The sequence below is a fragment of the Drosophila yakuba genome, chromosome 2R (genome assembly GCF_016746365.2).
Source record: "Drosophila yakuba strain Tai18E2 chromosome 2R, Prin_Dyak_Tai18E2_2.1, whole genome shotgun sequence".
NCBI lineage: Eukaryota > Metazoa > Arthropoda > Insecta > Diptera > Drosophilidae > Drosophila > Drosophila yakuba.
This window is the reverse complement of record NC_052528.2, coordinates 20,704,542-20,726,124: the sequence shown is the minus strand read 5'-3', so window position 1 is coordinate 20,726,124 and position 21,583 is coordinate 20,704,542. Positions and strand designations below refer to the sequence as shown.

Sequence of the window (21,583 nt, the reverse complement as noted above, 5' to 3'; positions counted from 1 at the left end):
CCAGCATTCCCTTGCAGTTGGTGCATTCTACCCATCCCACTCCCACCCACTGCAGCTGGCCGTGGCCGCGTTGCCAACTGCATGAAGAGACTGGTAGCGTCCGCTCTTAAGTTGCCAACGCAGGGATTCTGCGCGCCTCTTGGAACATTTCAATTTTCCGAGCTATTCAACTAGAATTCTCACATTTCCCTGCTGTCAGCATTCTATTCTTCCAGTCTTCTGCTGGCTTTTAACTTTGTTGTTGTCGCCCTTGTTGTTTGATTAATTTGTTTTCAAAAGAAACGAATTCTCGGAAATTCTACGAATGCATTCCAGTGTGTTGGCTCTGGTGTGTGCATGTAAATATAAATATTTGATTAATATCCACGCCCATCCAATCCCACACCACTATCACTCCGCCTGCCCCACAGAATCCGAACCCGAATCCGCATCTGATTGTGGATCTGAATCTGGATCTGAATCCCCTTGGAAGCGTTCTAAATTTGCGGATGTTTACAAGCTTGGCACCCAAAAAAGAAGACAACGCAAACATCGCACCATTCTAGCACTGAAAATAAAATAGACTAACAATACTTAGTACTCGGAACTTAATGTAAATTATTCTTTCATGATATAGCACTCTTAACATCACCTCAAAGATATAAAATCAACAACTAACCAGGATAATTGCCTATTATTCAGAAAATCAGCTATGCAAATTATCCTGTAAATTGATTTCGAAATTACCTTACAGACAGCAACCACATTTTTGCGCAGTGCAGCGCACACACAACCTCAAAGAGATCTATCTGTGCAAGACACATAATGCAATGCACTTTGTTTTATGCTCGTAGATTAATTTTAATTGTTTGTTTGTACAGTGCAAATGTTGCATGTATCTACATATAATGCGGTCGCTGTCGCACCCATAAATCGTATCTGCATCTGTTGCGCCAGGCATCCAAGTATCCGTATCTCACCCGATGTAGGCGTCATCATCAGCGGCAGGAAAAAAAAAACGAATTGGAGCGGGATATTACCCCTTGGAGGAAATCACGGCTTCCCAGGCCGACTTTGTTGGAGCCCTGGGAAAATGGCGCAATTGCATCAAGCAAATTGTCTCCGGGGGATGCAAATAAATTTCCGCGAATCTTGGACTGCAACTTAAAGACTGTTCTGCGGATCTTGGATTCTTCGCTTCGTCGGGAAGACAGAGAAAAAAGGGAACGAAGAACGACATGTGCTGATGCTGCTTGCAATTGTTGGAATTTAGAATGAGCATGTGGCATAATGGAATTGTATTTCGCAACTTCATTTTAACTTAATTGGGGCTTGTTAATGTGCATTTTATAGTATGTTTTGTTTGATTTTTTGTGCACAATCCACATGGCCAACGGTCCACATCCGTTAATTCATATTTATGGCCAGGAAATGCTTTCTTTCTATAAATACAACCCCTTTCGAAAAGAATGTTTTTAAATAAAATGATTTCGCGCCACATAATCCACGCTCTCTTAGCGTTCTCTCTTCGCCGCTCTCTTCGCCTTTCTCTTCGTTGGCAGACACGACAATCCAACCATAAAACCTGAAAACCAAGAACTGCTGCCCATTTCTCGTTTGGCTGTTGCCCCGAATAGACGGTTAGCGGAAGTTTGAGTTTGAGTTTAACTAAAATCTATAAAAGTTGAAATATCTAGAGAAACGGAAAATACATCAGAACCGAAAGCAATTTGTCTTGTGTGTGCAAGTTGATGGATAAAAGAATTGAAAAGTGCTGACAGTGCTACCCGGAAATTGGAACACCAAAACGTCAACATAATTACGCGGCAATAATTTTCAAAAACCCAAAAAGATCATCAGAAATCAAATTGGTCCCGTGTGACATAGATACAGATTGCGGGTCGATCGATCGAAAAGTGCTGCCTATTGGATACCCATATTCGAATACCGATCGTTGGGAAGTGCACTTCGCATACAGGAAAACAGCATTATGATGTCCAGAAGAGCTCTTCTAATTGCCGGACTCCTACTGATCGTGTGCAGTGCCGCGGGTAAGTTCCTAAGGGGTTAACCTGATGCAATACGGGGCTCTATAATCTAATCAAAATGGGAGGGCGACCCCAGAAATTCAGGTCTCGTCTCTCCACTAATCGCAATGCATCAGATTCGGATTCCTATTTGGATTGGGATTGGGATTGATTCGGACTTGAAGTGCAGGAATTTACTATAAATCGATGTGATTGTTGGGCGTGAGCCGGTCGAAATGATAATGCGGTTGCCGGAATCTTTCAAACACATTCTGACCTACATTTGCCCCAGCGATCATGCACCGAAAGAAATTTCAGTATCAGTATCAATATTATATGCAAATATTTCAGCTTCATCGATGATTCACTTGGAATGTAATCCCAACGAGGAAGATGCGAATCTCAGATATATCACCATGATTCATAGCTGATCTTTCGATATGCTGACATTTTGCAAATGGTCAAGATTTCCGCATTATTTAAATGATTTTTTATGGATAGTGCTTCGCTAATGTTTATATTACGCGCGTAATTTTAGCACTTTTTACAGTGAGCTGTAAAGTGAACAGTAAAGTTGATAATTTATTATCCAAAGCCCGTCACATTAATTCAGTTATTTATCACGATCGATGAATGGCGGCAGCCTGAATGCATTCGAGTTTTCCCCGCTCATTCAGTCGACGGGATCGATAGGAAGTATCTACTATATCTGAAGAGGGGAGTGCTCTTTGCCATTTGCTGTTCGCCGTTTGCTGTTTGCCATTTGTGATTCCGAATCGGTTACGGCTGTTAATTATTCCAGACTTCACCCATTGTCCGCCGCCCAGGAAATGAGCAAAAACAATCCGGTGATCAATGGGAGAAGCCCAAACAGCAAACAGCGAACAGCAGGAGGGTTGGGTGAGGATCGGTATCGGTATCGGATTCGGATTCGAGGCCATTGGATCCGGGGTCCTGTATAATTAGCCCCTTTAGACTCACCACAACTCCTAGGTAGGAGCCATTACCCTAAAGAAGTGTGGCGAAGCAGCGTGAGAACATTATTGGTCGTGGTGTGATCAAAGATCACAAAGATCACCCTCCTCCGATCACCTGGAACCCTTTTCTCTGCCTTGTTTGCTTACCCCAATCCATAGACAATGAGATTATCATCAAATTGATTGGATTGCGAAATCGCTTGGCGGTATGTGCATAGAAAAGCCGCTTCCTTCGACCGATCTGCTGACATGTTTCGCCAGGAATTTATGTTTGCTCAGTCCATATTTACCATATTCACTTAATATTCCATAGTTGTCCGACTGGGCTTGACATGGGTAAACAACCAGACGCGCTGATGATCATTGAGATCACTGCGAGAAAAAATGGCCACTGCTGTATGAGGTAGAGCAACATATTGCTTGTTTAAAGTTTTGTTGATTCTGGTATTCAAAGTTGAAGTTACGAAGAATATGTTTCCAACTATGCAAAGAAATATGAAATATATGTAGAAATATTGTTTTAAATATCCCTCCAATCAGCGTTTTTTTCAAGATACTTTTCACTGAAGAATTCGAGCACTCTAGATTTCGGGACATGTTTTTCCTTGTGCAGAACTCTGGGTATTTTTCCTTTTTATCGCCGCTCTGTGGATTGAATTTCATGGCATTTTGTGTGTAGCCTGCTTGGTGCGAATTGAAATGCCCGGGCTGAGAAAATCGTAAAAGAGAAGGCATCAAATGACCGCGAATGCTTCGAGAACCGCGAATGCTTCGAGCATAAAAAAAGATTTGCTTTTGCTCGAAATTCGAAATGCGAGGGAGTCGAGGGATTCGAGGGCTGAAAAGTGGGAGTGGTCCGGGTGTGAGGGCCCTGCCCTTGTCTGTGCAGAAATTCCTGGCCAACGGAGGCCCGGGGGTATTTATTTTGGACCCAGATGACTCACTCACTCACTCTTGCTCTTGTCTGTTCGCCATGGCCTGGTATTCATGTATTCATTCGCGATGCCGCCAATGGTTTTTTTCATTCTCGATTCTTTGCTTGCATTCATACGTACGAGTATGTATGTATACTCGTATACACTGCAAAATATGGGGGCTTAGTGGACGGGGGTGGTGTTTGGCGGGCAAAAGCGAGTTAAGCCAACTGGTAACCAATTCTCGGCAATTAAAGAATCAATTTACTTAACGTCGCTGGCGAATCGCCCGGCGCTGAATGAGTTGTCGTCCGCGGAGTGCGGGTTTCCCCCGAGGGGGATGCAGTGGGGTGGGGCACTGCTGCGTTGCAGCACCACTCAAGTGGGGCACGATTATATGTACAATACAGACTGTACATAGCAAACATAACCCCTCCACACAATGCACACATAAAGCGCTGATGATCGGCACGATAATGGAGAACCCAACTGCTGATTCAGCGGCAGCAGAAGTCAAAGTCAAAGCGAGTACAACCAAAAAGCCGCAGATGCTGCGGCTTTGTAGAAATATTTCCAGAATCCAGAATCCAGAGTTTACGAGATGCACATATCTAAGGGCTTTTCCACTTACTATGTTGGCTATTTTGGATAGCGAACTTGGAATGCCTGGATTTCGGATAATTTCTCAGCATTTTTGAGATGTTTAATGGTATTGAAGAAGGTATAGCATACTTAATCATTTAAATGCATATTTAACAAATATTTTAATCATTGTTATTATACTTTTGTATAAGATATAAAATACAAAAACTGAGTGACTGAATTCCTGAATTCCTAGCAAGTGCTCAAGCTAATTATTTTGCAAAACACATTCTTACACTTCCATAGATGTTTTGTTGAAAACTTTAACTCGAATGAATACCATGTAAAATGTCATTAGATATTCACCAAAGCAGTTTGCCTCCTAAGTTTTTTGTAATTCAAAGCCCAACGAATTGTGTATGCAAAAATTTAATAAATTCTTTTGTTTTCTGCCGCCCGTAAGAATTTCCTAAAGACATTCTTGAAGTTCTGGTGTGTCAAATTTTTGGAATATAACTACGTCTGCGTGCTAAAATTTCAATTGAAGCTTCTACTGAAGCTCCACGTTATAATGGAGGTCTCTACGCAATAAATAACCCAAATCGAAGTGAACCCAAATAGTTAACCGGAGGGAAAAAAAGTGGGAATATAATATGGGGAAGAACAAGAAAGGAGTGCCGCATATTAATTAGAAGCCACTCGGAAAACACGAGCCCTGCCCCAGAGCTCTTTGTATTTAGTATGCGCTAGGCGTAGCCAAAGTCGCGCCTCAACTATATGGCAATACTATATAGACTCCGTTGGCAGTGCGCCCGCACAATTTGGAACCCTAAATCCGAGGCACTTGCCACAGACACGTGCAACCACAATTCCCAGTACTTTTCGAGGGGGGGCCAAGAAAAGAAAAGAAAGAAATTTTGTATGCGACGATCGGGAGCGCAATGTAAAATCGTTTAAGTGAAATCAATGTTCTCTATTTGGAGGGCCAATATATGTGGAAAGAAAGTGCCTCCAGAAACTAGATGTTTCTGGGATCAGGAAAAATCGAAATTTATGGCGTCCACTTGATGCCATAGCTCGCCCATCTGGGGGATCAAACAAATGGAAATTGAAATAAATCGATTTGGATAATGGAGGCCGAAATGATTGAAACATGCGCGCATATATTTGCATATTTTAGTTTTAAAATACTCGATTACTTCGGCATCTGCCAAATGGATTTCAAACTAGAAACAATCACACAATCCCTTCTTCATCGCTAGGCACACGCTTGCGAATAATTTGCTATTCTCGGCATCTGTCCAATGATGCACATCTGCCTCTGCATCTGTGTCCTAAACACCCACCCCTTGCCCCTTGCCCCCTGCCCCTCGTCCCTTAGCCCTAGGAAATAATGCAGCTCCTGGCCAATTTCAAAAGTGCCCGGTGCGTAGGTAGTCACTTTATGAGGTTCTCTCCTCCCGGTTCGTGGCCGTAACCTGATCGCTTTCACAGAACCCGAATGCCATTATCATTATCCGCTTCGCTCATGTCTCTATCTGCCACACACCACACACCAGCACACAATGCCCAATGCACACTGTACAGGAACGGAGCCAAACAATTTTCGGCTCATATAACGCATACTATAGCCCGTCCCTTGGCCAGGTCTTTCTCCTCGCTTTCTGCGACTGGCCAGTCACGTAGTGCACTGCGCGAAATAACCCCCTACTTGGCACATAGATCTATCAAATGCAATTCAATGGGATAAAGCTATTTAAGGGTACAATCATTACTAACAAAGTAGTAACAAAAGTATTGTTACATATCGCAGTGATATTTGAAGAGGTTAAGAGAGGACTGCCACCGAATTGCGCTCAGTGCATTGAGCGCTGGACAGACCCGGCTGGACAAACCTGAAAACACTGGGAAAGGAGATCAAAGATCAGAGAGCTCGCTCCCTGCGCGACTGCCTCTTAATTTCCTCGGGGCCTTATCACAGGTAGTAAAACCAACAGCAAAAGTGCTGCACTTGAATGATTCCCGGCCAGAGGGGGATATGTATATACACACATATATATATATATTTATATATAAAACCCAAGTACATATGTATATACAGAGTGACTGGCACTAATGCTGACTTAAGTTTGGAGCGCGGGTTATTAGCTGAAATGCATTTATTTGGAATCATGCTTATGATAAATTGTTGTCGGTACAATTCTGAGTAGCAATTAAAACGGGCGGGAAACAAGGGTTTGAAAACTTTTATCTAGCGAGATAAAGAAAAAAAAAACATGAATCCCGGGTTAAGATAATTTCGGGAGGATGTGAAATGAAATTATGGGTTAAAGAGCGGCTTTGTAATTAATGGTTATATAAATGCTCTGCATTAACGTTTTAATCCTACGGCCTTCTTCTTGGAAACTCTGAATTGAGGTGCGCTTCGTCACTACGTAAACTTCCGTCAATCATTTAAAGGGTGTGCAATTCCTTCCATATTCTTCCTTACTCCTCCTTGGTTTTAAAAACATATGTACTTAAGGAACTTTATCAGTTTATTCTTATGACGCTTATCTTTCCATCTATGTGCTTTTTTTGCGTAAAGAATAAATAAAACTTCCTGTTTCCATTGGGATTAAAGTTCTTGCCAAATATTGAATTCTTAAGCCCCAAAAAAGTATCCCCACTTCCTTATCTATACATGTGTATCGGAAGCCAAACAACAAGAAATGGATTCAGATCAACCGCCCAAAAACAAATTTCTGCAAATAAACATTCATTGCAATTGTTGTTCGTTATTCGACGCTTATCTTCCCGATTGAATGGCTGTTTTTTTTTCTTTTTCCTTTTTTGGGGGCGGGCAGCGTGCAACATAAATTCAGATGGCTTCAGTGTCTTTTTCGTTCAATGTAAATACGAGAATAAATTTCTTTTATGGCTTAAGTTTACGACAAAGAGCGAACGCGTGAGTGAATGTGCATTTTTTGTGGAATTGGGATTGGGAATGGGAATGGGGCACCAGGAGGTTATGAGGAATGCAAGAAAAGCAGGGAAGCGATCGCCTCGATTTCATCGCAATCGGTTTTTGGCAGGAATTCGAATTTCAGTTGCGGGCCCAGTGTGAATTGCTATTTGTTTTTATTGAAGTTTGTGTTTTTAACACGCTACGCTAAGCAAACGATGGAAAACTGGCCAAAATACTCATAGAAACAAGCGACCAAAGCGAATGGACAAAATGTAAATTTAAACTTTTCACAATCACCCAACCAAATTGTCCCTTTTTTTCGAGGGTGTGTGCGGTGTTTTACTATTTACACGCGAAAAAATGGAAAGCTACCTGGTGGAGTATGTCTCATTACCTTAATTAAGTAACTGTCTTGGATCTACGATTATGTGGTTATGTATAAGAAATCAAACAAACTTATTAAATTGTTTGAATTTGAAGAGACTTTGCTAAAATGCTTGATGAATGAATTAGTTTTCTAGGTAACAGAACTATGTTTTTCCTAAATCAACTTTGTCGGAATTTCTTTCAGTGCACATTCATTTGTTAGAGTGTGCGTGTTGCAGTTGGCACTATGAAAATGGACATTGTTGTGAAATGCTTTTGGTTCGAGTTCGGTGTGTCCATCCATCGGCGACACCACCGAAAAACAAAAAGTGGCTCAATGAGCTGCCGTTCTTCTGGCCGCCGTAGTTGTTTTTGGATTTCCGTCAGCACGTCACATGTGGGTGCGGCGATCGGCCAAAGGGAGAAGGGGGAGGGGGGCGTGGAAAGGCGGAAAAGCGAGGGGGACGGACGGAACGATTGCGACTGCGACTGCGAGTGCGACTACGAGGGGGAGTGTTGGGTTAGGCACTCTTGTTTTCTCTTTCCACTCGCTCATTTTAATTTTCGTTTTTCATGTGACCCCATTTCACCGAAATGTTTTCCACCAAATGTGTTTATACACATGCACCAAATGCAGTGGCGTACGCAGGATTTTTTGAAGGGTTTTTACTTAGAATGCGACTCAAGCATAAATATAATATAGATAAATATATAGACTTGAGCATAAATAGAAACTTAGGATTACCATCAATACAAAATCATAAGAAATGATTGAAAGTTGATTAATTTTATGAAAATACCAAAGAATATGTAAGCCCCTTTCTACGCCACTGGGTTTTTGTTGGTAATTATGTGGGAGAACGAAAAACTAAAGGAAACCCGTGAATGCGAATTGCCAGCCTTTAATTTAACCCATCATCGGTGCAGCTGTCCCCTTTACACCCCCTGATGAATTTGAGCTGCGAAAATGATAATGATATAGATAAAGATAAACACCAACACAAACAAAAACACAGCCCGTTTTGATGACCTACTGCACACTGCTGCATAGATCAACAAAAACATACATAGGTCTGCGTTGGTTTCGATTTCCATTTAATTTCCTTTAATTAACCCACCGACTAAATGCGGTGGCTGATGTGACCGCCGCGGGCAACCGCTATAAACAATCCCAAGGGCTATAATTACAGACGATCTCGCTAATCTACCACACTTACCGCTCGATTTATGGGTCAGCGGAATGGAGCACAAAAGAATTTTCACTTTCGCAAGAGTTCTTTGATCATTGTTTAAAAAAAAAAAAAAATATTTCTTAGAAGCTAGATATTCTTATTAATTAATAATACCATCTCCATTTCAGTGTTCTCCTACCCACAACTCTCACTTGACGATGACCAAATGCAGGCCGATGATGACTTCGACTACGGAGGAGAGGACCAGAGTGCCCCCAGTCCGCAGACGAAGTCCTCCAATCCCGTGACCAGCGACAAGATCAACAAGACCCTCAGTGTGACGGGCATCCGTGGCGAGGATGTGGTGCTCAAGTGCGACGTGGGCATCGATCGTAAGTGAAACAAAGAAAACCTAAAAAATAATAAAAAACCAACTAATATTGCAATGCATTTTCAGTGCACAGCTCAGACGACGTGGTGGTGCTGTGGTTCTTCGGGGATAATGTCATTTCCAATGGCAAGAACCTGGTGCAGCCCAACTTCAAACTAGACGCCAACTACGACCTGACCATCCTGAAGGCAAGTCCCCAGGTGGCTGGCAGCTATCTCTGCAAGGTGCTGCCCTCCGGATCCGTGGTCAACACGAAGGTCTCCATTGCCGAGCATTCCCTGGACGCCATTGCACCGGAAAGCTCCACATCGGCGGCGGCATCTGCGAGCAGTTTTCTGGGATGCACAGTTGTGGGATCGATGGCGTTGCTCCTCCTGGGGATGGGCACACATTAGCTTAGTTTAGTATTACGCTGGTGGAACATTGCCACCTCTTCTACACTCTCCACTCTACTCACAGGAAATGAGCATTTGAAGTCTTTGTTGATTGTAAATTTTTTGTATTTGTAAAGACACAAAATCAACTTTATTTATTAAATAAAAAAGGAACCAAAGTAAACATAGCCGCAACGATCGCTTACTGCCTCTAAAAAAAATGCACACGTTAAATCCGTTTAGTTTATTTTATTTGCTTACTTATCGCGGACTCAACGAAAATTACAATATTCATGTAAGACACTGGCATTAAGTATATTATAATATATATGATTCTGTATAATGTGTATATGCTTCAAGGTCGGCATTCGAAATCAGGTCCTCGTCAAAAAACTTTGCTTATGGAACTTTATTTTTGTGGCGTTTTGATTTGATTTAGCGAGCAATCAGTTGCGTTTGATTGCTTCGATTGGCACGTTTATTGATCAGCTCTAATGTTATGATTCTTAAATAAAACATTTATAAAATATATATATATGTATATATATTCCCACACTCACAATTGGATTACTCATACGTACAGTGTACATGGTCAGCATGTTATGGCGCTATTCCTCAGGTATGGTAGCAGAATCAAGGACATGTGTAAAGCCAAACCCGATCATTAACTACTGTTAATACAGTAGACGGTACACAGTGTATATTATATATTATATGCTATATGTATATGGCTCCCATGGACTTATTCAGTATCGCCTAGGCATAGGTACATATGCGTTCTTGCGTTTTGATTTGTATATTTTGAATCGTTCTGTTCCATTGAGTGTTGATGTGGCGTAGTTTCGTAAAAATAAGTTTCATATGTATGTTGTGTGGTAGGTACACATATGTATGTCTAAGCTTTGGTCTAGTTTATAAAATAATTAGCATGCCATTCGATAGGTTTCCCCCCTCGTTCCCCTCTGCTTCAGTTACCCTAATGTTCGTAAGTACGTTTGGATGTAAAAAAATATGGTACGTATTGCAAGTCCTAAAAAGTCACTAGAACTTAAACCAATTTTCGCTATACTATGCCATCGCTTGCGGATTGTTTTTCCATTTTTCAATTTTCCAATTTTCCATCGTATTCGTTTTCGGTTTGGGGTTCTACTCAAAAGTGCCAGCATGCACACATGCAGACAGAAAAAAACAAATAAATATTATAGCTAAGGTTAATCAAAAAGTTAGCGTTTTTTTCGGTTAAACCGATCGCTGCCCTAATCGCTTCTGTAGCTTTAACTTTTACTAAACTAAATTAACTTTAGTCCTCGCCATTCTCCCAGTTATTTCCTTGCTTGGCACAAATGTTTCTGTGGTGTTCTATAGCATAACATTAACATTGACCCAAGCCAGCGGTCGCGCATTAGCATTTTGTATAATTAGAATACTTTAGTTTCGGTTCCTATGTGCGTTTAGCCATCGCTCCGATGCCCTCGATAGCTGAGTAATCCGGAAACACGTATGTACACATCTCGGTCTGGATGGGTGGCCATTAGTGGTGAACCCCTTAGAGGTGGACTCGCAGCAGGAGCGCTCCCACCAGGATCATGATCACTCCCACATTCAGCTGCTGCATCGATGACGCAGCTCCTTTGCTCATGGGCATGATTCCGGCCCGCACGATCTCATCCGGTGGCAGTTCCACTTCTGTCAAATGAACATGTTAAGCATTTGATATGAAGAACCTAGCTGTGGTGCTCACCTTCATCCTTCTCGACGTCGAAGCCCTCCGGGATCTCGAAGACGTAGTCGTTCGAAAAGTGGGACCATCCTTGGGTGTTCTTCGTCTTGACGCGCGCATGCCACACTCCACGACTCAGCTCCAGTTGGTGGGTGATCTTCCAGATGTTTTCCGTGTTGTTGTGGCGATGCGTCTCCAGCACCAGAACAGTGCTCCAAGTGTACGACTGAAATTGAAAAGATTTCATCTGGTTAGGAAAAGTCCATTCATGCTAATACTCGGTGCAACTCACCCCAGTTAGCTGGTAGTCCAGCATGGCCTCGGAAAGCGGCTGGTGACTCCTGACCAGCCAGTGCAGCGTGACCTTGTTGCCCTCGGCGGTCATGTCCTCGAACTGCGGCGTCTCCGGATTGTAGCTGACGTGCACCTTCACCTCGTTGGACCCAATGGCGTTCTCCACCTGGCACAGGTACTCGCCCAGATCGCTGTCGGTCACCTCCCTGACGAGCAGGGTGGTGCGATTGTGGCCATTGTGCACCGAGTCCTTCAGCGAGTACTTGTCGGAGAGCTGCAGTGTCTTGCCGTCCTTGATGAAGTAGCTTCGGCCAATGGGCTTCGCTCGATAGTTGCAGTAGAGTTCGGCGGTGGCGCCCTTCTCGGTGTTCACATTGTGCCGATGGGTGGACACAATGGGGCTGTACTGGACATCGATGTGCACGGTGCCATGGGGCGGATGGCGACTGCCGTCGTCGGCCAGGCACTGATAGTCGCCGGCGTTCTTCTCATCCACATTGTCCAGGATAATCACGCCGTTCTGGTGGTCGACGGTGGCGGGCTGTCCGTTCAGATCCTGAAAGACGAAAGTAAAGGTGGAAAAATGGACGGCGGATGCCAGCGATAGTGTGAACTGAGTGATTGTGCGAGGGTGTACGATTAGAGAAACATACATTAAAGGACCACTTGATAGTGGCGTTGCCGGGTAGATAGGTTCGACACTCGAGCTTGTGGTGGTCGCCCTGCCTGAACGTCTGCGATCGATCCGTGATATCGCGATCGTCGCAGAGGATCGACAGCCGGGCGCCCACCCGCAGTGCCGTGTGCTGTCGAACCATCTGGGGCAGTATTTCGCAGTAGTAGTCATCCGAGTCCTCCGGCGTCACGTCCTTCAGCAGCAGCGAGTTGTTCATCATGCACTCCACCCGCTGTCCAATGGCATTCTGTCCATTGGCTATGATTGTCCGGCTTTTGTACCACACCACCGCGTTGCTAACTATATGAATTGTTAGGGTTAATAACTTGTTTTGAACAGGGTATGATTTAGTGCAGCATATGCTTACGCTGGAAATTCCGTGCATCGCAGTTGAGAATCACATCATCGCCCGGCTTGGCCTCGATTCGCAGGTCCATTTCCTCAAAATACGGCGGCGCTTGTTCCTCAGCATGGCCCTTCGTCACATCGATAATTTCATCATCGAAGCCACCATAGTCATATTCGTCGTCCTGATAATTTGTATCCTTGACCTCCGTGTCTACGGGCGAGCCTGCACAGCTCACTAAAAAGTCGGAAAAGGAAATTAGTCAGTTTTCGTAGGGATTTCATGTTATTTAGGAGAGATTTATGGAGCGAGCATAGTTCAGATCATTGCGTCATTTTGGTATAGGCAAGGTGCACCAGTGAGTCATCAGAGTTGATCCCTGAGTGGTTCCAGACTTAATTGGAATTGATAAGAATCAGACAACATCCTCAGCAACTTCTGCTTCCAATCAAAAGGGTCGCAGTACAAAGAACTCGTTCATGAGAGTAAAGTTTTGCAGCGGAAATGAGTTTTAACCAGGAACGAGGGGCGATTCGATAGTGCGTATTTGCAGATACTAATATTGTTTACTTAAAGTGTTTAATATTAGTCACAGCAGGTATTGGTTTTTGGGAAACTGTATAAAAAACTCCTAAAAGTATGCCGCTCGTCATTACACAAGTTTTTTGGCCATCTCCGAAAGACATTTTCGTGGGCTGAGTAGTTAATTCGCAGGTAAACAACATGCTAGATATGAAAGATATATCTTGAGTTCTCGGTAAATTACCAAATTACCGCAGGCCATAAAGTCAGTTTCAGTCAAAGTGATATTTTTTGGAAATCTTCATGACTCTCTCCCTATTTGCATAGTGAGTCCTACACAACCGAAAGGTATGAATTTATGCAAATTGAGTGAGTAATTTCGTATGTATTAGCCATAACAATTTGCCTGCCATATGCGGCATGTAACTCACTAGTCATCTAACGGCCAATAGCCGAATGATTCGTGGTGACTCATGGCCAACTTCATCATGGCCAACACATAAGGTTATGATGGATATTGTCGGGATTACGCAAGTGGCCCAAACTCGTTATCAATGGTCGATAAACGCTTTTTAAGGTGGGCACACTCGCTCCAAAGACGGAGCCAGTTATCTTATCCATTGCAATGGCCTCTCCTTATAGCCGCAGTCAGACGCCCCTTTTATGGTCTGGGCCACTTTGATGGTAGGAAAAAAAAAAACAAAGAAGAGACAACATACTCTCGGCCAGCTGAGAGCAGCTGGGGACCTTCAGCGATCTGGTTTGGATGGGCGATGCTGTTGAAGCTGGCCTGGCCAAAACTGACAACTGCAATCCTCGGCTGGTGTCAAGGTTACGGGCACATGGAAACAGTGGCTTCCCGAGTGCGGACTCCACGCAATTGTTTGCCTGCAACTAGGTCAGAGCCAAAAGTCAGTCGAGAGGCTGGGAGCTGGGAGATGGGAGCTCGGGTGCCCAAGTGCGTCATCCAACCCCCTGGGCGCGCATTGTCCTTGGATCGATGATGGTGGGATGTCGGGATGGCAGGGGGGGTGGCAAATAAAAAACTGCTCCACGGCAACAACATCAACAACCACTCGGCTTAAGTTCATCCGTATGGATGATGATGTGCCCAGGCCCCAAACCCCACACCCTGCACTCCCTTCGGCAGCTGCCAGTGCAATCGCTTTAAGTGGAACAATGGCGACAGGATGTCGCGGCGCCAGCTTCTCTTCCAGGCGCTCCCCACTCGTCCTGCCACTCCTTTTTCGTCTCTAAACTCGAGTTCAATGTTATACACAATCGCCATTTGTGGCCTGCATTGGCACTGGGACGTCCTGGGGAATTTGTCGCAATTCACTCGGTTCTTGAGGGCAACTTTGATGACTCTGCATTCTCCGGCAGATGAAGTCATGTTTAAAATTCTAGGGAAAATAGCCAGTTGGCCTGGGATGGCTTTAAATACTCTGAATTTGGTCATTGCTTTATTTTCGTAGTTCGCCAAAAGTTTGGGCTTCGTTTATGTTCCTTATCGTGACACCAATAATACATTTCGTTATGACAAAATAACACTTTAAGAGGTTCGAAAAGATTTAAGACTGTGTCGGTAGAATTCGCAGCTGCATTCCCTTGGGTATGCAATAATATTTTTCATTACTTTGCCCTAGATTCCGCGTAAATATTCTCGCATATTTAGTAACTATATAAGTGACTTTTTCTGGCACTAGGCGCCAGTCATGTATATACATGATATATACTCCACTCGTATCAGGAAGGTCGGACAGGTCTGTAGTGTCGGCCGACCATTGATAACTCCCATTGAAGATTCAGTTCAAGATTTCCGACGTCGAACTAGCTGATTGCCATTTCATGATCACACCGCTGACTCGAATTCGATGTCCCGCATATGGTCAGTGGATCGCAAACAGACGTGGATGAGTTATGGGGTCAATAAGTAAACAAATTCACAATGGCCCACATCGACAGCCCACATCCTCGACCAAGTCTGCTGACTCAATGAAATGTGTATAAATAAATGATGGCAACTACTCGCCAACTGCTCGCCAATCCTAAATGCACCAAATTTTCGAAATCTCTTAAAGGAAACATCGCCCAGCTTTTGCCGAGTCGTCAGAAATGGGGGGAAAAGATTCTTTAATCGACATGTCATGTCTAAATCGATGGAGCAGTCAGATTGTGATGGGGGTCGTAAAAGTTCCCAGAACTGCGTGAGATTCAAATGCTGGACAGGGCAATCTTAATAGATGTACATGCCAATTTTGCCTTATAAAAATATATTCTATTTTATTGCAAGAATTCGGAGAATATTCTGAGAAAAGAATTGCCTCAGTGAAAAATAACGAAAACAGTATTAATTTTTTTACTTTCTTATCATGATTTTTTTTCTTTAAATTCCTGAAGGAGCTATTAAGTTTTTACTTGGGAATTTCCATATTAGCCGTTTTTGTTTTTTTTTTTCTTTATTTTATATTTTTTATGCATTATTCGTTTATGGTGTTAGCCTTATCGCCTTAACGCTCTACCTTCGTCACTATCAAAATTTCCAAAATTTATTTTTAAATTGTTAATATGACTAGTTCCACTGTGGGTACGTACATACATATGTATATAATTTAAATTTCCGTAGAGACACAGAAAGCACCATAAAACAGCCGCCAAAAAAACAAACACATAATAAATGGAAAATTAAATGAAATCAATTGAAATGGCAAATCGACTTCCCGCCTTCAGGAACTTTTGGGTGGGGTAATACTCGTTCCACACCCATGTGGAACATTTTGATTGATCCAATCATTGATTTATGATGCGATCTTTATTTTTGGAAAGCGAATGTTTCAGCTGCCTGCGAATGCGTAATTTGATCATTTTTGTGTTCGTTACTTTCGGTATTACCGAATAAAGCCCGAATAAACCAAAAGTCAGCCAGGCACTTATGCATATTGCATGGATATGTAAAACCATACACTTAATCGTCAATTCCCGGAATACGATTTGATTGTACAGAAAATGGGAGACCTTGAGTCGTTGTTTTCTGTATAAATAAACCGAACTTCCATTAGGAACAGGTCTTTGTCTTTATCAACTTCAGTTCTGCAATAACTGAAGGGTGAACTAAATTTATGTTCATGCAGTCTAACAAATATTTTTGTTTGCTGGATGGGTGTATTATGAAATATTGTACAAATTGACTTGGGCAAGTTGTGTTTTTGTAGGCCAAACAAGCTAGAGTATTTCTAAGCACCTAGAATTCTGATATACGAGAAGGCAAAGTCCCAAATTCCCCGCGGCATGTGGCTTTTAGTTTGTTTTTTAATGGTATTTTCGGTCATACGCCTATTCTCATAGCTAAAATGGGACGAATTTCATTTTTAATTAAAAAGCGAACTATATATGTACATATGTATGTACCAATATCGAAATACGGATAATGGCCTGTGCCCTGGGTCATCTGATTATATGTGGAGCTTGGGGGCGTATTCACGTTCACATAGGAGAAGTTTACGAACAAATATTCAACATTAAAATGGCATTCTTTGCACAGCGTTCGTGCATGGCAAATATTTATTCAACTCGCTTGAAAATTTGTATTCCAGACCAGAACACATGGCAACCAAAGTCGGGAAAGTGACGGAGTAAAGCTTTGGGGGAGTGGGCTGGCTCCTCTTTTCCGAGCCAAGGCACAGAGGTGCCGAGGTACGTGTAGTGGAATGTGGAGCGTTATCAGCAATTTGCGCCATAATTCCAAAAGCGAATGGAAGTTAACTTCCAGAGCGGAGATAAGTGTTTGCCGCTCTCCCAAACGATAAGATATGGCACCTACACTTCGCCCTAGTGTGGGTTCAATTTACGCAAAAGATAAAGCCATACGCACGTGGCTCACACCTATATACCCATAAGCTATAGGCTATAACCGCGTATCTGGAGCTTTCTGGGGAGTACGAGTACGAGTATACATATTATGTATACATATATGTATGTGGATGGGAGAGTTCATATCTGGGCTAGCGTTGCTCATACTTATTTCTGAACGAACTACGGTTATTCATAATAACTGCCAATTACGTAAACTCATTGAGCCGTAGAGAACTCTTCAAACTGACAGCGTTCAAGTCAAATTTTCAATGGACAACTACTTTTTCGATGGGGTATATTAGCAGGATGTATTGCAGATATTTCGTATATGATGGCTTTTGCAATAAAATTTGAAAATATTGAGTGGTATCAACCCAATAACCCAGTTTTGAAACAGCATTTTTATGTACATCTATTAGGCTTCTTCTGCTGCACTTTCGAATCTCCTTATCGCGACAAGTGGTCATAAAAATATTACACATCCATTACAACTCTCTCCAACTCTCTAGACTTCGATTTTTTCCCGGTGTTTCCCCCTTTTTGATTAAAACACTTTGCTAGCAATCAAATCGAATCGTGTTGTTTCGAATTAGTTCTTTGTTTTTATAGGCCATTTGATTGGGTCCTTGACTTACCGTATAGTTGTCCAATTAGCAGACTAATGAGCAGCAGCCTCGTCGAATCTTTCGCTTTGATCATGATGATTGGTGGTGTTTACCCGGTTTAATTTTGTTGAGTTCGTTTTATCGATTGGAATTTGGTTCGGAGCTGTCGGAGGTAGGTCGTTAACTGCAATTAATATGTTTGGTTGGTACTTCATTAATTTGCTAAACCCATTATGTTACTCCCGATCGGGTGCCGCAAAACCACCGAAATACGTTTACAATTTACTTTTTGGCTTTATGATTTCTTAATTTCGCTTATCGTTTATTTCGTGCATTTTGTATGCGAACCGCGCCGCGGACCGGAAATTTCTAATTGCCTTGGACAAAATGCATGGAAAAGCGCCAACTACAAACGAATTTTTTGCAAAAAAAAAAAACAAAAAAAATTGTAAAAAAAACATATGGCAGGTAAAGAAAATATTAGACCAATCTGTAAACATTGCTCACTCGCTTGGCCGCATTACGTTATGCAAGCCGTCAGTTGTATCTGTATCTGGTGGCAATTTGCTCTCCGTCGATAAGTTGTATCTTGAAGATATTATGATCTGTACGCGAAAAATGGCCATTTGCTAGTTTAGCTACTAATTTGCAGCTCACAACCGCGTCCCTCTCTCGAGCTACAGTGCGAATTCGTTGGAAAAATATTCATTTTCTTTTAAGTTTAAGCTCTTATTTAGGGGCGTTTCTCAATAATTAACTATTAAAAAATATTTTGTAGAATTGAATAAAACTTTATAGCTTGATGGTTTTAAAAGCGAGAACTTTAAAACTGTTATTACTAGAAACACATGCCCTTCTTGCCAATTTCATTTGCTGGGCTTAAGGAAGTTCGACTGTATATTTCTCTTTTGGGGCTGACTCAATGCCAGGCGGCCAGTAAAGTGGGTCGAAGTGGGGGCTTTGGGGGTTGTGTGTTGGGTCAGGGTGTGCCAAGTCGAACAGCATGCAAATGTTTATGCATATAAATAAATTAATGTGCAAATGCGAAAAAAACTTTACAGCACGAAAAGTCGATACAAAAACCAAAAAGAAAAAAAATATACAAAATTCGGTCTGTTGATATAAAAGTTGTTTTGCAAATGGCGGGCATAGCTCACGCATACAAACAAACAATTTGCATATGCATATATGTGCACTTAGTTGCTTATATGCTCGACTCATAAAACAAACAATTTTGCAATGACCGATGATCATAATCCATCGCTGATGCATTTGCGCAAAAATTTGAACATTTTGCAAGATTTACTCGGCAAATAGTCGACCTATTGATTCTCTTTTTGGCAGAAGATTGACAAAAAGGTTTCACACTTCTAGGTAAATAGCAACTGAATATGAAATGTTTGTATAAAAAAGAGCCACTCGCACAAGTTTCCTAAAATTTGTTTTTAATAGTATATGAGTATATGAGTAAGTAAGTACCATTAAAATATATACATATTAATTTCAATGGATACTTTTGTATGGGAAACTCAACGTATCTTCCTGCCATCTGCCGATGTTTGTAAATATTTCCCTTTTTCCCTGCTTCCTGCCGAACAAAAGCTCCCTGATGAGTGAGAATTTCCGCACTCACTTGTGCTGCTGAGTTTTCCCAGCAAGTATTTTATGGGTTGTCAACTGAATAGACGACACCTCAGATACAGATAAACGCTCGTTGGCACCTCCATGTGGCGACGAAAGGCCCTTTAACTACCTCTAAACAGAATTTACGCCCCTCTAGTCTGTTTATCAATTATAAAAATCAAAGGAGGGAGTAGGTGCAACCAGGTTGTTTTCTACTCGATACTCTTTTATGGGGTATCTAAACTTGTGCACCTGATGCATAGAAAACTTCAATTATTTTTTTGACATGCTAATAACTCATAACGGGTATAATTAAATATAATTCCTGTAATTACCGGAACTTGAAGAATTTGCTTTGTTATTGCAACATGACAATTAAACTAAAGGCATTACTTTTGCACTAAAGTTCTTATTCACTTCATAAAAAATGAAAAAAGTTGTTTGACCAAACTAGTTTGCCTAGAACTTTAAAGGGCATTTAAGCTTCGGCTTGCTGCGTCCAACTTTTTTCCCCGTTTTTTGTGAGTTCCTTAACTTTGGGTTCTTTTTAAATCAATGCCTTGATTGTTGTTGTTTTTGTCTTTGGCGCTTTGTTTATTTACATTGCGCTCAAAGTTAACACACACAGGCGCACACATCCGATGCACTTGTGTGAGTGGGGGGAGGCACAGATGCAGCTGTCTTCCATCCGTAGAATGCTTTTTGGTTGATACCAATTGGAACTGAAAACTTTTCTGTTGTTTCTTCCCGGTTTTTTTCTTTTTTTTTGCCTACTCCCAGTGTAAATACAAACACGTATAGAAAATTTGTTTTCCATTCAGCGTTTTTGTAAGCAATTCCCATTTTTTTTCCGCTCCCAGCAGCTGGTACCTAATTTTCCCCCTCCCATCCTCCTATTCCTCCCCTTTCAGTGGCTGCTCCCAAACGCTTTCCTCGTGCATTTTCGCTTTCATTTGACCATTTTCCTTTGCCATTTATTTTGTTGTTTGGCGTATTTCTGTTGCCGGCACAACGGCAGCTATTTTACATATTTCTACATATTTATAGAATGTGCAGCGAAGACTCTGCCAGCGAAGAAAGAGCGAGACGGCGAAGAATTGCAACTGAAACCGAATTTGAATTTGACTTTCTGCCAAAAGGGGGAGCGAGTCCAAGGAGCAGGATAAAAGTGAAGATATGGAGCACATCTGCTTTGGCCATTTTGGGCCATTTCGTAGACCATTTTCATGAATCATCGCCTGTCGTTTTGGGCCCGAAGATGAAATCACAAAGTCTTTTGGGTCTTTCGGCACACCATCTCAGGGCCAGTGTTACAGAATGGATGCGGTGCGCTGCGTTCGAGATTGTTATTTTGTTTCGTATTTATTTTGCCCGGAGAGCCTAGAGGAGGAAAACTGGTTTCTGGTCCCCAGATACCGACGCGAGATGAGTTGAAATTCGGCCGAAGCGGTACAAAAGTGGTTTCTTCCTCTTCACCCTTTTTGCTTTTCCCGATTTTGGTACGAATTACGTTTAAAACACTCGCGCGTTGGCAACGCTTTCGCCCGCTCGCCCGCTCGCCTGCCCGCCGTTTCCCATGCGATTTGTACACGTTTTTTGAGTCAGGTCGCATGCAAAACGTTTACAGCTGTCGGTAATTGGCAATAAACCTAGGGTACTAGGCGCTAGGCACTGGGTTTTGGTTTCGGTTTGGAGCTGTGGATGGAGACCTTTTTATTTTCTGCGCTGGGGCTGCGTGGAGAACCGAACGCGAAGCTGTTCAAACGAGAACTAAATGTCGAATGCCTGCTGTGGATGCCAAAAGCACTTCGAAACGATTGGTAAGCGGAACACCTCGAAATCTCTCTCCATATCTCTCTATATTTGCTGCTTCGCTCTCCGATGCATTGGGGCCTGTGGATAACAGTCCATTTGCTCCCCACAAAACAGAGAGTTGCAGAGAGTGTTTGGCTAAAGAGAGAGAGGTAGAGTGAGCCTTGGGGTTTGGGGCCTGAAAGATGCGTTAGCGGTTCGCAATGTCACTGCCAATTGAAGTTCAAAGAGGAAGCCCTATACTGAAATGGTACCCTTTAAGTGGTTTGCTGGGGCTTTTGGGTTCACCCATGCAAGAGATTTCCTTCTTTAAGCTATCAAGTCTTAATGTACATAAACATATAACACATACGCACTGGTGGCCGCCAGTATAGATCTTAACTCTCAATTGGCTCCAATGTTTA

The 21,583-nt window shown here is 42.5% G+C and overlaps 2 protein-coding genes across 3 annotated transcripts; one reads left to right on the top strand and one right to left on the bottom strand.

Moving 5' to 3' along the window:
• The first annotated feature begins 1,594 nt into the window (after positions 1–1,594).
• Positions 1,595–10,141, top strand: LOC6531617. Its single transcript, XM_002092378.4, has 3 exons — positions 1,595–2,030; positions 9,153–9,356; positions 9,422–10,141. Exons 1-3 carry the CDS (start codon positions 1,970–1,972, stop codon positions 9,748–9,750), a joined length of 594 nt encoding a protein of 197 aa, XP_002092414.1. The 5' UTR covers positions 1,595–1,969; the 3' UTR covers positions 9,751–10,141.
• On the bottom strand, positions 9,964–21,164 carry LOC6531616 (protein turtle homolog A). Of its 2 annotated transcripts, none has more exons than XM_015195957.3 (7): positions 21,077–21,164; positions 17,775–17,928; positions 12,787–13,002; positions 12,397–12,719; positions 11,742–12,299; positions 11,471–11,675; positions 9,964–11,415 (listed from the first exon to the last, which is right to left on the bottom strand). In XM_015195957.3, exons 2-7 carry the CDS (start codon positions 17,836–17,838, stop codon positions 11,276–11,278), a joined length of 1,506 nt encoding a protein of 501 aa, XP_015051443.1. In that variant the 5' UTR covers positions 17,839–17,928; positions 21,077–21,164; the 3' UTR covers positions 9,964–11,275. The 2 variants fall into 2 exon arrangements, with proteins under 2 accessions (XP_015051443.1, XP_015051442.1); XM_015195956.3 differs by having other exon boundaries at positions 17,775–17,907; positions 21,077–21,126.
• Between the last annotated feature and the right edge of the window lie 419 nt (positions 21,165–21,583).